This window comes from Penicillium citrinum (genome assembly GCF_028827155.1).
Source record: "Penicillium citrinum strain IBT 23319 chromosome Unknown utg000002l:1.0-3833315.0:1.0-3834789.0, whole genome shotgun sequence".
Classification (NCBI taxonomy): Eukaryota; Fungi; Ascomycota; class Eurotiomycetes; order Eurotiales; family Aspergillaceae; genus Penicillium; species Penicillium citrinum.
The window spans coordinates 2,382,190-2,398,142 of record NW_026622687.1 but is presented as its reverse complement, the minus strand read 5'-3'; the positions used below and the strand labels follow the sequence as shown (position 1 = coordinate 2,398,142).

General features: G+C 46.8%; 4 protein-coding genes across 4 annotated transcripts; 1 reads left to right on the top strand and 3 right to left on the bottom strand.

Moving 5' to 3' along the window:
• Positions 1-655: 655 nt before the first annotated feature.
• On the bottom strand, positions 656-1,384 carry N7469_002716 (ERF4 family protein; the record flags this gene model as incomplete). Its single annotated transcript, XM_056641636.1, has 1 exon — positions 656-1,384. The coding sequence occupies one exon, from the start codon at positions 1,382-1,384 to the stop codon at positions 656-658; it is 729 nt and encodes a 242-aa protein (XP_056504130.1).
• Positions 1,385-3,399: 2,015 nt separating this feature from the next.
• On the bottom strand, positions 3,400-6,867 carry N7469_002715 (uncharacterized protein; the record flags this gene model as incomplete). The annotated part of the gene is made up of 1 exon (XM_056641635.1): positions 3,400-6,867. The coding sequence occupies one exon, from the start codon at positions 6,865-6,867 to the stop codon at positions 3,400-3,402; it is 3,468 nt and encodes a 1,155-aa protein (XP_056504129.1).
• An 855-nt stretch (positions 6,868-7,722) lies between these two features.
• On the top strand, positions 7,723-8,769 carry N7469_002714 (uncharacterized protein; the record flags this gene model as incomplete). Its single annotated transcript, XM_056641634.1, has 3 exons — positions 7,723-7,859; positions 7,921-8,106; positions 8,169-8,769. 3 exons carry the CDS (start codon positions 7,723-7,725, stop codon positions 8,767-8,769), a joined length of 924 nt encoding a protein of 307 aa, XP_056504128.1.
• Positions 8,770-9,012: 243 nt separating this feature from the next.
• On the bottom strand, positions 9,013-12,756 carry N7469_002713 (TMEM198/TM7SF3 family protein; the record flags this gene model as incomplete). The annotated part of the gene is made up of 4 exons (XM_056641633.1): positions 9,013-11,666; positions 11,732-12,119; positions 12,188-12,236; positions 12,290-12,756. The coding sequence occupies 4 exons, from the start codon at positions 12,754-12,756 to the stop codon at positions 9,013-9,015; spliced, it is 3,558 nt and encodes a 1,185-aa protein (XP_056504127.1).
• Positions 12,757-15,953: the final 3,197 nt, after the last annotated feature.

Sequence of the window (15,953 nt, the reverse complement as noted above, 5' to 3'; positions counted from 1 at the left end):
ATGTTGGTAAAGATCTCATGTCTCTGCAAATGGAAGTTCGAAAGGAGCTCAACGGGGGGGGGGAGATGTGGGGTGGTCGATCGACACCGCCCGGTGGGTATAAAAAAAGGGTTGTCGACCCAGTCACCAGGGGATTTTCTGATTTCAGAGATTGAGTAGACTAATGCTGTACCGTAGGTTTGATATTGAGTATTATATGGATTCTATGGATTAGATCAATAGTAGAAGACCACATTGGTGGCACGTGTATTTGCTATTGGCTTTTATTCACAGGTGAACCCGGTACAGAAGCGTGGTATGAACATGGACAAGACAGGATATTATAGTAGATCCAGATCCAGGGGTAGAAAGAAAAGTGATGACAGGAAGTAGAGCCACCCAACAGCAACTTAGAGGAGTAAGAGTGCAAAGGTATAGGTGGTAAGCGGTAGATTAGAATGGAACAACGGCTGCTAGGAGCTGGGATATCATGCAAAAATCAAAGACCCGGGAGAGGATAACAGAAATTACCCAAAAAAAAAAAATATTGAACAGCAAGAGAAGGGTAGGCGGAAAAAAGGTACAAAGGATGGAATGAAAGCAATCAGCGCAGCGGGTATCGAAGATTCAGTGCTGCTGAGAGTCAGGCAGGATCAAGGGGAAGGGCAGGTCTGTATCAATTCCCAACACCAGTACTAGGTCTGGTATTGGGAAGAGAAGGGGCCTCACTCGGCACGATGCCAACTTTAGGATCCGGAATCTGAATATCGATCGACATGTATGCCGTTCGCCGAAGACTCCAAATGTGTACACCATCCTTAGCCCCGACTTCACGATTCCAGTTCTGAAGCCAACTCTCCACCTGCTGCAGTTGGCCCTTAATCCCGGGGGCGTTCATATCGTCCCAAACCCAGCCAGTCAAGAGACCAATCGCCCCATCAACCCAATTACGCAAGCTGAAGGGGTCAAATGCCTTGATCATGCCGTTGTTGACAGTCGAAATGACTTTGCGGAACTCCTGCTCTGACAGCAACGGGTCTAAGATCTCTGGATATAGATTTGAAAAAGTCGGTGCCAAATCCCCTTTAATCATCCAATCGCGTCGAATGCGAATCACTCGCGTCGTGAGATATTCTTGGGAGCCGATCGGGACGTGGGGGTTAAGATGAGGATAGCAGGGATGAGCGGGGCTCCAGGCCAACTCTTCGGCGACATCAGCCGGGGGCTGTTGGCCTGTATTTGAAGGTATGGAGGCAATCTGGGATTGTGATCGAAGAGAGGTTTGTGACTGGACATGTCGAGGTAAAGCATCACGACGTGTTCCATCGGATGATAAATGGACTTCCTCTGGAGGTCGCAAATTCTCCAATTCCTGCGCTGCACTGCCGGCAAAAGCTGCTGCCATTTCTCCGGTTGGAGAAAACTGACCACTTTTTCGATGACGAGGAGGAAGTGCGATACTTGTCCGTCCACTCTCGGTCTCGCCCTGACTGCGCTCGACGAGAAGACTAGATGGGGATGGGGTCAAGCGACTCCGTCGACGCTCGGGGACGCTAAGAAGAGGGGATTGAGGGCCGAGAGGAAGACTTTCGTTCGATTGATGAGGTGGAACACTAATGGGCGTAATACGAGGGACGTGATTGACGGGGTTGGCGAGTCGAACAGCGGGTGGACGAAGAATTGCCGGAAAAGACGAGGAGGAGGACGGAGCAACGGGGACGCAGCGGCGTAACTCCACGGGGACTCGCGAAGACGACGGCCAGCGGGAATTCTGTTCCACCTCCCGACTTCGAGAGGAGATCTGGAAGGACGCCGTTTTGAGGGAAAGAAATGGAAGGAAAGACAAGAAAAGAGAGGGACGATGATTTTAGATTTGGTCAGAGCTGATGGGGGCTGGCCACAGCTGGTTCCAGCTGGGTCGAGCTGAATAGAAATGAGTGTGATCGACAGAAGGAAAAGAAGGTATGAGAATAAAATATGAATGAATGAAAGATTGTGAATTGAAAGTCGATCAAAAAGTAAAGTCTGGACGATCGAGACCATTTAGCCCGAGAAATGGGGCTTAAATTAGAATTAAAAAAAAAAAAAGTGAGGCAATCCTTCGGGTTGAAGAAAAGAAGTTCCTGTTGTTTTTGAATATTCGTGAAACCCTAACTTCAAGACTTGGATATCAAATTGTCTAGAGGATACACAACTGGAATCATTAATATCGTGAACGTGAAATCATCATGACAGTAGTTACTCCGTACGTGTTTATGTATATAAGAAATCAGAAAGCCCTGCGTTTGCCCCGGTTTCACTGTGATTAATCGCCCTCCCTTGTTTCACCTTGCCTGACCCCAATGGGCCAATCCTGTTCCCCAAGTCCCAGTCATCAATTCCAATTTGTCGACGTGCAGCTGCAATTTGACTATAACTTTCGTCTGCATCTGTCAGATGGACTAGTCGACGCCTTGAATCCAGCACAGGCCAAGCTGGTTCGGTGGAGCTGGAGACGATGCCGCTATCCACTTTCTATGCGATCATCGCCCCCTTTCTCGGCGTCTAGAAATAGTTCCTGGTGAGACGAGAAAGACAGTCAAATCGCAATCTGGTCCAATGTAGTGACATTGGCCATCCTTGGCTTTGGATGGTTGAAATTGAAGATTATATTGTTAAGATATCACAAGGTCTCAATCTGCACTTGATATATGAGTAGTTTCCTCGATCAAAAACACGATGGACGTAGGCAAGGGCATCAATAAAGATCTACTAATAGTAAGTAGAGCTAGTAGCTCTAGAGTAAAGCATATACGAGTATATGCAAAGCCACAATCGATCGCTGGCATTCTAATCATTCAATTAGACTACTAATTACCAACTGGTACTCCATCCATAAATCGAAATCCTCCATATCCCACCAGTGTGAAGGGCGCCCAGTAGAAAGGGCTGGTCCAATCCAACTCACTAAGAATCATTCTCAGTGTGAATACAACGAACTCTACGTCCGGCACAAAATCAACAGCCTTCTTTGATTCTCCCTGTTCCACGAGCTCCCGATTCTCCCAAGGCTCGACCAATTCATCAAGCATCGCATTGGCCTTATGCTCATCCATTGCCAGGATATCAAGCTGTGCTCGTCTCATCAATTCAACCACAGATGTCTCCAAATTTTTCTTCAGATTTCGATAGAAAAGAATCATCAAAAACATAGACCCAAAATCACTGACTTCCCATAGTGACCCTATGTACGCCTGGCAACCAGTACTCAGAACGACGTGCGAGAATCCCAAAACCTCGCTGCCGATAGTCGCCTTGCCGAATCCACTCAAGCAAGCAGCAAAAACAAGAAGATTGACAGTACTTCTAGTCGCAGACATATCGACTACCCGGAATTCCTGACCATCTCCTATGGATATCGAAGAAAGAAGTGGACTGCGATTATTGATATCTCCGTGCGTCCCAACATGCATAATTCGAGATCCCCCCCTCGACGTAGTTCTGAAAATCCTTTCGTGACAGGTTAGATGCTTCGATTGGCCAAGTAGCGAATATACGGGCAATGTTGACAGCTTCAATGCCTGCCATGTGTAAATTAGCCTCCCGGCCACCACGAGTAGTAGCCAGACGCTCGTCCGTTCCAGACGGTGATTTGGCCAGAACAGAGACCCTTGGAACCACCGACTCGGATTTTCGCTGAGATAAATAGTACAAGACAGTGAGACTGGGTACTTGAGAGACCGCGGCATGCATTATCAAAGGCTTGTCATTGAATGGGAGAATTGAGAATGGAAATGCAGTCAGTGGATCCGAGACCGAAAATATTATATGGGATTTGGCTCTGATTGTGTTCGCAAAGGGTGTTAGTAGAATATCTGAGATGCTTTTGGATAAATCGTTCAGTTCTGTCTTTCGGCCGTCCTCTTTTTCTCCGTTGTATCCATTCATTTCCCGGAGAATCTGCATGGATATCATGACAGGTCGACGTATATCAACGTTTCGCGTGGGCCCTTGAGATGATTGCTGAATGCCTTCCCTGGTTATTGCAAATGCGACAAAGCCACGAGGTCCAAATGTGGCTTCGATCACGACTGCATCTTCATCAATGCTTTTGTATAGTAACTCCGGTTGAATCACCGCGTTGACGGTTTCGATGAAAGTGGTAGCTGATGAAAGCTTGTCATCCTGTTCTAGTATTCTGATTTCTTCGCGCAGCTCAGAAACTTCTTTCTCTTGTTCGTGTGTCAAACCCTTCAGCGATATTAATGAGCGCAAAAGTCGCCTTTTATGGACTGCAGCAGACAGAGGTGCCATTTCAGGTGCCTCAGAACCTTTTTGTGCTTCTTTTGCTTGAGACTGTAGAGATTCAAGTACTGCCCGGGCTCTGCTCATTTCCACAAACAACAATGCATGCTCCATCCAAGAGATGTTTTCGAAATGGCCATGATCAAACTTACATGCAAGCTCAACCGTGGTGCTTGACTCACCCCAAAAGAAGCATATCCGAGCAAGATTAAGATATACTTCAGTCGTCCAGCCAGCCATGGAACTTCCAATTCTCGCATCCAAATCAGATGTCTGAAGTCTTTGTAAGTCAATGATTTTTCGGGCTTCGAGTAGCTTAGCGAACGCAAGCTCTGGCTGTTTGATCTTGATCACGGCGCCGTAGAAACTAAGTCGAAAGGCAAAGTCCAATGCACTCTCACTCTGGTGTTCGAAGAACTTTGGTTGTATTTCGCGGATTAGGTCAATCACTCTATGAGCTCGGTCGAAGTCGTAGCCAAATACGCAGAAGGTTAATGCATTCTCTGCAACAGTGGGAAAGCTTGATCTCACACTGTAACCCTGTTGGAACTCCGCAATATTCCCATCGAACAGCTCGTTATCTGTCATCGAATCTAGAATTTCACGCGCCTTTTGGGTATCTCCGATCCTCTCACAGGCTAGAATTCGATAGAGATCTCTAGTGTAGACACGCTCAAGGTTTTCTGCTTGGTGTACGAATTGACGGAAGCTATTTTCGGCCCTTATCACATCGCCTGCTTCAAGGAGACGACGGTATGAGATTGATGTCGACCCATGTGCTATCTTCGCGGCTTCATCGGCCAAGGCTTTTTTCCACAAGCCCTTCAGCCTGTTTTGGGGATAAGATATTGCACGGTCAAAGTGCCATGTCCGGTCATTTCGTTGCAGATTCTCTCGAAAGTGGTGGAAACTGTCATCGTTCTCAATCCAGGAGGAGGATCTCTTTTCAAACTCGTGAAATCCCTGTAAATCTTCCAGTCTGAGATAAATGCTACTCACCCTCCGACTAAAGCTCCAAAGCAGCGTTGACTTGTTGTTCAACAATGTTGTTCTGTCTGCTTGACCTAATTGATCTGCTGTCGTGCCTCTAATTTTCGAGTCAAGATAACCAATTACTTCGTCTATCATCCCCAGCGCCTCCTCTAGGAGAAGACGACAGGCATCCAGGTTAAACATCTCATGGTGGATCCATGCACGAGAAACCACCGATTGGAAGAGTGGAATAATGTCCTCGATTGGCTTCGCCACTTCATATGCGCATTCCCAGCCCAGAAGCGCTGTGTCCATGTTGGAGAATTTGAACCATTCTTGATGCGCGAAACGTAGAAGTAGAGTAGTGGTGAAATGTACCAGTTGCTCGTTCCTGGCCTTGTGACCCCATATTCCTATGGACTTTGCATCTGACTTGGCTTCTCGGAAATTTCCCTTCGTTATACCTAGCATGATTTGATGAACTTTCACGATCTGTAGGCTTGCTTCATCTCGACCAAATAATCCTGCAGAGTGCTTGAGCTTCAGCTCCGATTCTGCTATTCTCTCCAGATCTCGTGCATTTGTGTGTCGATTATGGCGAACGAGGTTATGCAGACAGCAGGCCTGTTGAAGTAGAACTGCTGCCTGTCCACGTTTCGATCTTCCAGCACGAAACAATTCAAACGCAAAATCGTAGCAATTTCGAGCTTCAGATGAGTAAGAGAATTCCAATTCAAACTCAATGGGATCCCATATCATATCATCTGCAGTACTTGAAAAAGAATCCGTAATGATGATGTTCAAAGACAAGGCGTTTGCAAATCCCGGACTGACGAGACTATCCCCTTCCATCATCTTCAGTTTAGCCATTCCAGCATAGTTATTAGTACCCTCACACTTCTGGTACATCTCTTTCATAATATCAGCGGAAGCAGGGCTTTGACATGATAAATGAAGCTCAACAATCAGCTGGCCTAAATAACTTGCCATTCCACTCGCTCCATTGCTTTCTGATAGATCACGAAATCTTGTCAAGGAAGCTGACAATGATGACAATGTTTTCACTATAGTATCTTCGTCATCAATCTTTTCATTCATCATGTCTCCAGGCGAAAGCGGATGGAACCGAGCTACAACGTTGCGGACCAACAACGGAAATCCAGACACAATACCTAGAATTTGACAGAGTGCCTGATCTCGAAATGTACCCTGGGCCATGTATTTGTGTACATTTGCCATGATACGTTGCGATATTTCAGGGAGACCGACAATATCGCCTAGCATAGCGACACTCAAAGGCCGGCCTCGTTCATGATAGAAATGTAGGGACGGCGGAAACCGGCGAGTAAAATCGGCCAGTAGAGAGTAATTTGTATATCGCTGACCCCATTCAGGTGGAAGAACATCCAAAAGATCGTGCAATTCCGCAAGATTGCTATAGGCATCCGAAAATCTGCCGATCAAGATTGAATAGATCGATGAACACCGCAGATATTCTGCACGAATAATAGGGTCGGCATCTTCCTTCGGATTCTCTTTTTGAAGTAGATCCCACGCTTCATCGAAGTCTCCTCGATACTCTTCTGCAAAAAGGGACCTTCCGCATAGAGTGAAGAAATGATCGAATTCCATTGTAGTTTATTGCTGAAAGGTTTCAGCGATCGAGGTAAGGGGAGGGGACATTGTTCACTTCGTATTCCATACAACTTGAATATAAGCACTAGCAATGCGCGGGGATGTGTACGGCCGTCATTAGCCACCACTTTGCAAAAATTAGTCATCATGGTTCTTTGGCCAGCAGAAAGAAGAATATCTTAGAGAAGATAGTGTATCTAATTCAATTAGAATGTGGGACTTTGTGGTGATTGGGCTGCTTCAAGCAGCGAGAGAAGTTCTCTCAATACCAAGTTGGTATTAGGACTGATGTAACGATGGATTTGGACAGAAGCAGAATATATATATATATTTGATACAGACACAAAATTGAGTATTCTAACATTAGTTTGAAACTACTAGAAAGAATAGCAGAAAGAAGAGAGGTGCCCTGCTTTCTGCTATTCTTTCCACATCTCTTTCTACCAACCCCGAGTCTTCGGAATGGTAGTAAAAACGACGAGAGAGATGGTAGGCCGGAGCGGTCAGCAAACCGTCTCAAATTTATATTATACCTGTATACAGTGGTGGGCACCACTGTATAGGCGATGGTATAGGAATTACTAATTTTTGGAAAGTGGCGGCTAATGACTGCCGTAGATTGGGCTGATTTTCTCCCGATTATCCTTGCTGTCGCATTATCATCAGAATCTCTCGCCAAAATTTGCCCGATTCGACTTTAGTGGACCACTACAGCCCCGCGATGGCAGAAGGACAAAAAGTATACAGGATGGCATCTTACCCCTAAGACTTTCTCATTTGCACTAATTCGCAAGGCGCATGCTTGATGAATCTTGGCGATTTCAAGCATTCTAGATCCTTGGCTCAAACAACATGGGAGCCGGTGATGATTCTTCGTTCTTTTTGTATGGAGTCGGGGAGCGTCCCGAGGCATTGACACTTGGTTCGGTGATTCTGGAGAAATATTGGCAGCCGATGATTGCTCGTCATTATATTCACGAGTTGCTGGAGTAAGCCATTATCTCCGATTATTCCGTTGCTTAGACTTGGGCCATACTAACCTTTCTGCAGCGAGAAAGGCTTGTCGGAACATGCTTATACCACGAATGTATCTAACGTAGTAATTCGTGGATACTCACGCGTATCTCCCGCTGTTGGTGTAGATGCCGGTGATATCGTGAATATAGGTCTTGCTTATCATAAAGATCGTGAACGAATCGTGATTGCGGAAAAAGGATCGAGGATCACTTTGAAGGAGTATATCATTCTTCGCTCTGTGTTAGACTTCCCCTTTTTCGGTGCTAACTTGAGACATACAGCCCCGAATCATTTCTCAAGAACAATGTCCTCACCTCTCCCGCGGCGCAGCAAAAGTTGAAGTTATGGCTCTCTGCTGCGAATAGTGCCTACCTCTTGCATTTCAAGTTTGCTCGTCGACCTAAAATTTGGCTTTTGACTGGACTATATCTCCTTGAAGGGACGCGCGCAATAGTCTCCAATGGCCAGAGTGCGGATATATCAGCAGGCATTTCATCTTCCATCGTCGGTGCATTATCAGGCGTACCTGTTGGTGGGTCAGTGAGTCTGGGTGTTGGTTCCACTTGGGAGATGGCCATGGATATCGCCGATCCACATGTGTGGGCAGCTCAGTTTCGCCTACTTGACGCGCAATTCATCAAGATGGGGAAAGATGGCCTCGATGGAGTGAAGCTTCCAGCTTCAATGAGTCTGTATCGCGATGTCTTATCTGTCAATACAGCACGAGGCGGAGGTGAAACTGAAGTGGAGCTTGGACTTGAGAAGGAGACTGATGGATCAATAGTAGATGGACAGGAGAGCCAGGAAGAAGAAGATTATGAGAAGAGGCTGGAGCAGGCAATTCAAGTGTTTGAAAAGGCACCAAAGCATTTCTTACACTAATGAGTCTCTGAGCGATTAACATGAACTTGCATCCGTATCGTAAACTTTTGAAGATTGAATAGATTATCACCTCGATTATTTCATTAGAGATTATGTGCATCATAATCGAACTATGTCTATATCATGACGTCCCATTCGTTTCGTTTAAACTCCTGATCAATCCCCGAAAATGACCTCGTCAAATAAGATAAAGAGAAGAAAACCAAAGCCAATATAAACAGACGGGTATCAAGAAATCATCATCTACAATTTTCTGTTTGCGGAAGCCTGCATGCGCCTCATTGCCTGGCGATGTAGGTCTGTCATGCTGCCTCGTTGCATTCCTTCCGCAATTGCATCACCTACTCGAGCAGACGAGGCATCTTTCATTTGCTGCACGGATCCCCAAAGACTTTGGGGTCTATCAGGGCTTGTGGGCGAAGCGGGATTTAATGAGAGTGGATCACGTCTTTGCGAGATGTCTTCTCGCATAGATTGACGCCATGCTGCCATTGCGGCAGCTGGCTTCCCAGGATTTGCCGGGCTAGTTGGAGGCGACCAAGTTCGTTCAAAGCCCTGGAGGCTCGTTGCCGATGGCGACTCCATGGTCTGACGCTGAAGCATAGCGCGGCGTTTGGAGAGTGGAACGTTATCTTCGTCGTGGACTGGACTTTGCTCATCTCCTTCGTCGGGGATTGACAACGGTGGTGATACAACTCGGCCTTGTTCACCTAGCGAAAGTCGAGACGCACTGCGTGAGGCCCATGGGTCATATCGCAGGGAGGTTGATGACATTCGATTGCGCATCATGTTCTCACGCACGGCAAGAAGCGGGGGTGGACCACTCCACTTGGATGATTCCGATCGTTCTTTTTCAAGATCCTGAGTATTGCTGGGTGTAGTCAGAGTCAATAATGGCGCCGAAGGACTTCTAAGCGGACCAAATCCATCATGTACTTCATTCTGCGGTGGGAGCAAGGATGACGAGGAAACATTTCGTGATATCGGGGGTGATCTAGCTCCAGACATTCTGTGGCTGCTATTCCTGGCTTTGGAATTGGGAATATCGGCAATAGGGGCCATCGAGAGGCGAGATCGTCGACGAGCCTCCTCCTCTGCCGAAAATGCGAGGTTTTCCGCAGGGCTGGTGACAGCTGGACGAGGGTTTGCATTGAGTGGAGTCTGAAGTAACTCCTCAACATTCACCGGAGCAGCAGCTTCTTCAACACGAGCTGACTCATTTGGTTGCTCCATCGGTCCCTCGTTTTCAAATTCAAGAGGTTCAAGCTCGGGGGTTTCGGCGTCTGCCAAATGCTTCGCCCATTCGTTTGTGCGGAATGTGTGGATGACCTTCGATGTTTGGGCCGGGATACGATTCACCGTTGACATGTCCAACTTCGGTTTGTCAAGCTTCTTGACAGGAGCAGGCTGCGGTGTATTCGCGGTCTTCTGTCTTGACTTGATGTCGGATTTCGGCTCTTCCTCGTTTTCCTTCGTTGCAGAAACATCCTCGGACTTCTCGGCGGCGACAACTTGAGATTTCTTTTCCTCTTCTGATTCGTTTGGTTCCTGTGTATCTTGACGCTTTCCCGTAGTTTCTGTTGAGGCTTCCGGCTGTTTTTCTGGACAAGTCTCCTTGGAACTAATATCGTGCTGTTGTACTTCATTGAAAGGCTTCTTCAGTTCTTCGCTCATGGTCTGGTCCCTTTGAACGCCCTTGACTTCCTTCGAAGTCTCGGGCTTCTCCTTCAAAGTCTCATTTTCTTCGGTCTGGGGTACCGGAATTTCGTTGGAGACAGATGACTGGTCAAGTTTAGGGGTGACATTAGCCTTAGATATAACTGTGTGCTTTTCATCCTTCTCGTCTTTTGCTGAGGCTATTCCTGGGGAGTTATCTGCTTGCTGCACCTCATGATCCGATCGAAAGTCGACGTTATTACCGCTCGGTTCCTCAAGGATATTCTTCTGGGGTAGCTGCTTCATAGTCAATTCACTCTCTTGTTTCGAATCGTCTTCATCTATGCGCGTTTGAGAGGCGAGACTTGAGCGGCGAGAGCTGAGTGTCTGAATGTCATCGACAACTCCGGCCACGGATGAAGTGGCATCATCGTGAGCGATCAAAGCTTCCTCGGATTGGGACTGGTGGTTTACTTTCACTCCGTTACCAGATCGCCATGAAAGTCGGTTCTTGAATGATGATCCGGAGAACCGTTTTGAGCGAGGCGTGCCAGCCTCAGAGCCCATAATGGCGCCATTCTCAGATTCGTCGTCTCGTGCATTCGCGTTCACATGGAATGCCTTTTCTGGGGGTGGAGTTGCAGGTCTCGACACTTTGATTGAATGTGAATCCCGTTCAGCATCACCATGCGTATTTGTGGTTTCATTATCCTGTTGATTTTTGCAGTCCTCCTCGGCTTTGAGGGCTTGATCTCCTTCTCCTCCTTCTGGAGTCTCCGAAGTCGCTTCGTCCACCACATCGAGCGTATTTTCTCCTTCGGTATTTCCCCTGTGGGGGTCAGGGCTGGCCATTTCCTTCATCTCAATGGAGTGTACGGTGCCATTATTCGATGAGTTGAAGCCATCAGAGCCTCTTCTTGAGTCTTCGGCCACCGCTGTCTCGGTCATGGAGGGTTCTTTGGTACTGCCATTTCCATACATTTGCTCCCATTCCGCACGCTCTTGGTGATTCTTTTCCTCCAATTGCCGTCCGGCTTCTGCGTCAGCTTCTTCTTTCTTTCGCTCTTCTTCCTTGCGAGAGTTTTCCTCCGTGGCCCTGCGTTCTTTGATCACCTTCCACAGCCGCATCTGTGCAATGACACCGAAGACAGTAACAATGATGATGATTGCAAGTTCAACACGAATGTTTCGGGTCACAGGGTAGGTGTTGGTATTTAGCGGAAACATATTATCATTTAGCCCTATAACGCGTGTTAGATGCCGTACCAGTGACATTCACATGCGACTGCCAGCTCTCGAGACTTACCCCAAACATAAAGCCAGAACTCTTTCAATCCGGCCCGACTGAAACAATCAATACCCAGAACCAGCGCCGTGGCGCCTGCAAAGGCAGTGCAAACCATTGACCCGTATGAGCGTGTGTAGTGACTGAAAGAGAGACAGTAGAACCCAGCGGCAAATGCGATGATGAATCCAACTATAGCACCGTTCTCAGTAACGAGACCTCCTGCTTTGACAGTCATCAACCACATTCCAATGCAGAAGCCACCCAAAAGACAGCAAAGTCCTTCAGTAATTTCCTTAAACACCAGAGCCAGTCCACCGAATACCGCACCAGTAACAACAATGGCGACAAGATATCCACCCTGCACAGCATTTGTTACCGGGGGGTTCATAACGTATTCAATTAGAACCTAATTAGTTGACATTCTGCGTTAGAGACAAAGCCGCTTGGAGAATTGGAAATTGGGGATGAACCCACTGTGACGCCCAAAGCTGCGAGGAACGCCGTTGATAAAGAGATGTAAAGCCTGCTCATTCTTAGCCATACTATCCTTTCAGGTCCCTGGTCTTTAACACATACCATCGTTTACGGATTCCGATAAGGGCCAAAGCTGCACCAGATACCAATAACAAAAAACCTCCAACGCCTAATGCTGGGCTAAGTTCAGGCTGAATAGGCAGACCACCAGAGTACATGGACTTTGTTGAATTTTGTGAAGATGATCCACTATTTGCGGCAGATGTATCCAGCGAAGGAACGGTGGTCGCTATGGGTGTAGCATCGCTAGTGGTCGAAGAACCGGTGTGAGCAATCGCGGCAGTAGTTGTCTTAACATCTTTTGTCTCCTTTGCATCTGTTGTAGTTGTGGCCCCAGTAGCTGTCATAGTCGGTCCATTGTCTGTCTTTGTCGCGCTTGGTTCTTCCCTTTCGTTGACAGTCGCAACCGCGTCCGTACCTCGGCGATTGAATTCTACTACTGGAGCAGCTATTGACTCGCCGCAGTAGAGAAATAGAAGAAAGATGCTGAAGAATAATGAACACTTCATGTTGAACGTCCCTGTTCCACCCCGCGTCCTCTAGTTGACAACGTGACTCAAGTCAATGGGAGCTCTATATCAAGATAGAGAGTTTTCCAAGTGCCGATCGCATATCCCAGTGGCGAGTTGACGTTTATTATTTTGGGAACTTTGGGAAGGCTGGGTATTAGAAAGGGTTAATGCAAGATATTGTAAATTAATATTAGAATTAAAAGAAAAATATGATAGTCGTGTTGACGTCCTGTACAGGGTACGTGATGAAAATAGCAAAATAAGGAAAAAAGAATCGATCTGGAGGGCCCAGCCCCGGACTCCCCCTACATATAAACAAGTAGATAATTCAAGAACGCGGGGCTTCCGAAATGAGCATCGATTTTTCAAATCAATTAATGTATTTGAGTTTCCAAGAGGATAAGGTACAGTACAGACAAGGAACTGGATAATGACAACAGAGCATCCACGCGAATGTGAACTACCCAGTGAGCTATCGAGCTATCCAACCAAAAAGACCCACCGATCGAGAATTGTCGATCTAGCAGGGATCGTCTCCTTCACTGTGCTTTAGTGGCGGGTCCTTCATAACAAAAATGATTTCAGTAGGAGCTTCGCCGTTTGTTCGGAAATTGGCCCTTCCCCCTGGCCCTATAGTCTTCTTCCGTCTAACCTGCTAAATTTATTAGATCGTACTAGTCGTTTTCTTCGGTATTCTCTGCCGACCTGTTCAAGACTAGAGAGGGGGTTTTGCGAGTCAAACATTGTGAAATACCGGATTGTATTAGATGTGAGCTGATTAGCTCCAAGAAAATTCTTTGCTTATCATGCCAGACTGAGACTTCGGCACACAATCCTGTTGATCTCCTCCAACACCGCGTACTAGTAGATCTCTTGGTCAACGCGTGGAATGTATCCAAGGTACCTGGTACTCCGTACAGAATCTAATGATCTGTCATAATACGGCTTCAATAGTTTCCAGCCTTCGGAGGCTGGGCAACTCGTATAGAGACGGCAAAGGATGTCTATGTAGGCAGTACCTCTTACATATCTATCGAGTCGGGTTCACCGTCAATTGTCTCCACGGGACAGCTGTAAGTAGCACGATAGATTTACAGAAGAGACGAGGCCGTCGGAAGTATCGGCGCCATCCGCAACTAGGGGTTCGCGGCGAGTGGGTCAGGGTCAGTAGATCTGTCGACAAGTTGAGTCTTCGCCATCCGTGCTTCATTTTGCTGTATCTGCACGCTAGTTGGCTAATCACAACGGCCTTTGTGCCGTGCATGCATTGTTCCTGGGTGGTTGGTCACGAAATTGACTTTTCTCGCTGCCGACTCTTGCCTGCATCGGAGGAGTTTCCAGGCAAGGAGTTGGACATCTTCTCCATCCAAGACTAACGGCACTTGTTATTCTTGTCTGTAGGTAAGCTGTGAACCGATCTAATTGTGCAGGTGGAGAATTTCGGCCTATCTGTCCAGCGCATTGGGCCACGCTCATCGGTTCTCGCTTTGGGTTGTCCGTTTTGTGTCCGAGAGACGGTCGAGTCTCCCAGCTGCATATACACGTGTACATCGACTCGGTCGAGTTATTCTGTTGTTCAAGTTGTCAAGGTGTGTTGGCTATTCCGCACAATTCAGCTCAAGTCAGCAATTTTTTTCTGTTCTGTGGTGTCATTGATTTTTTTTTTCTTTTATTTCCTTTTTTTTTCCTTGTCGATAGTTATCCTGCCCACTCCATATCGACGTATAGTTTAGTGGCTCAGGGGTAAATCGGCCCACCAAGGTACGTACATAGTACAGTACAACACCCATTCTTTTTCAACCCAAACCCGCAATAATTAGAAGCTATGCTATATAACCAGCCCCAATTCCAATTCGGAGAATTTAAATAAAATGAGGAGGACATTGTAAAGTTTCATTGTCTATCTGGATGGGTGATTTTTGCATTCGCAAATGCGCGGAATCCCGCCTTAACACCGGGCCGTGTGGGACTCATTGAGAACTGAACTGAACGAAATGGGTCTATATCCAGTCTAACCAAGAAGAGTAAGCCCTAGAGGTGACTAGGCGTGAGAAGTTTTTGGTGACCAAAAGCGAGGTCGACTGATGAGGGGTCAATATCTGAAAGAAAAGAGAGAAAAAAGAGAAAAACTCTACAAAGAAATTACTAGCGAAATTCCAGTCCAGTGTGCTGAGTATATCAGTTCATGGAAATGTGTGCTCAGTCTCAGAATTCTCCAGGCTTCGAACAGAGGATCTACGGTGCTTTCGGACCCGATGTTGAAGAGAGATTGGAGCTTTGTGTCTTTTTGGAAATTCATTGCTAGGAGACAAAGGATAAATCCATGTCTATGTTCATACAATCTTGCGGTTGCTGAATTCTGAGCCTCCGGCCTTCCAGGAAAGGCGAGGATCTTAATCGTGGGCTATAATTGTGTTCACTCATATGAATAACTTGGGGGGGGGGGGGTTGCAATTGTACTAAGATTAGCCTTGACACTTTGTCTATCGGCAGAATATTCCATAGGATGTACATATTTATATCACGCACTGATTCAAGTGACATGTCACTTATCCATCAAAGCTGCTAATACAAATGACGTGGTCTGGGGTTTCCTCTCCCATTTTGCCCTACTGCCCTGGTACGAAGAGGATCGCTTGGTAAAACAATTCAGTTCATACAAAGGCATAGCTAGTATCTGTAAAGCTCACCGGTTTGTTGCGGTCTTGAGGCTGGCCAGCTCGGTCAACGCCTTTTTTTATGATCAATCCAAAATGATGCACCAAACAAGGGGCACGGCACCATATATCAGAGTTTACGCAACGGTGGCTCCTGCAATGCGCATTCCGAGTATACTACATAGTAGCATTCGGTCCATCAGCTACTCGAATATCTTGATCTCTCAATGCTCTGTAGACCGACAAAGATCAGCGCTGTTGTCTGTGGCATCTCCGCATGGCTCACGCTCCAAAGCCATTGAGCCGCCCTAGTCAAGCTCTAGCTTCGATCCTAAAATGCCTATTCAGAGGATGAAGCTCAGTGACGGTAGTTTCTATAGAATACGTTATCTGCCCTTAACTTTCTTGTTTCGGCATATACTGGTGGTATTACCTGCACTTACTCCATGGTCTTTCAAGCTATATGGCAGTGACATAGTATGTCCTTTGCTGGGTCCGTGATTCACTCGGCATCCTGGTCTATATTATTTTATGCAA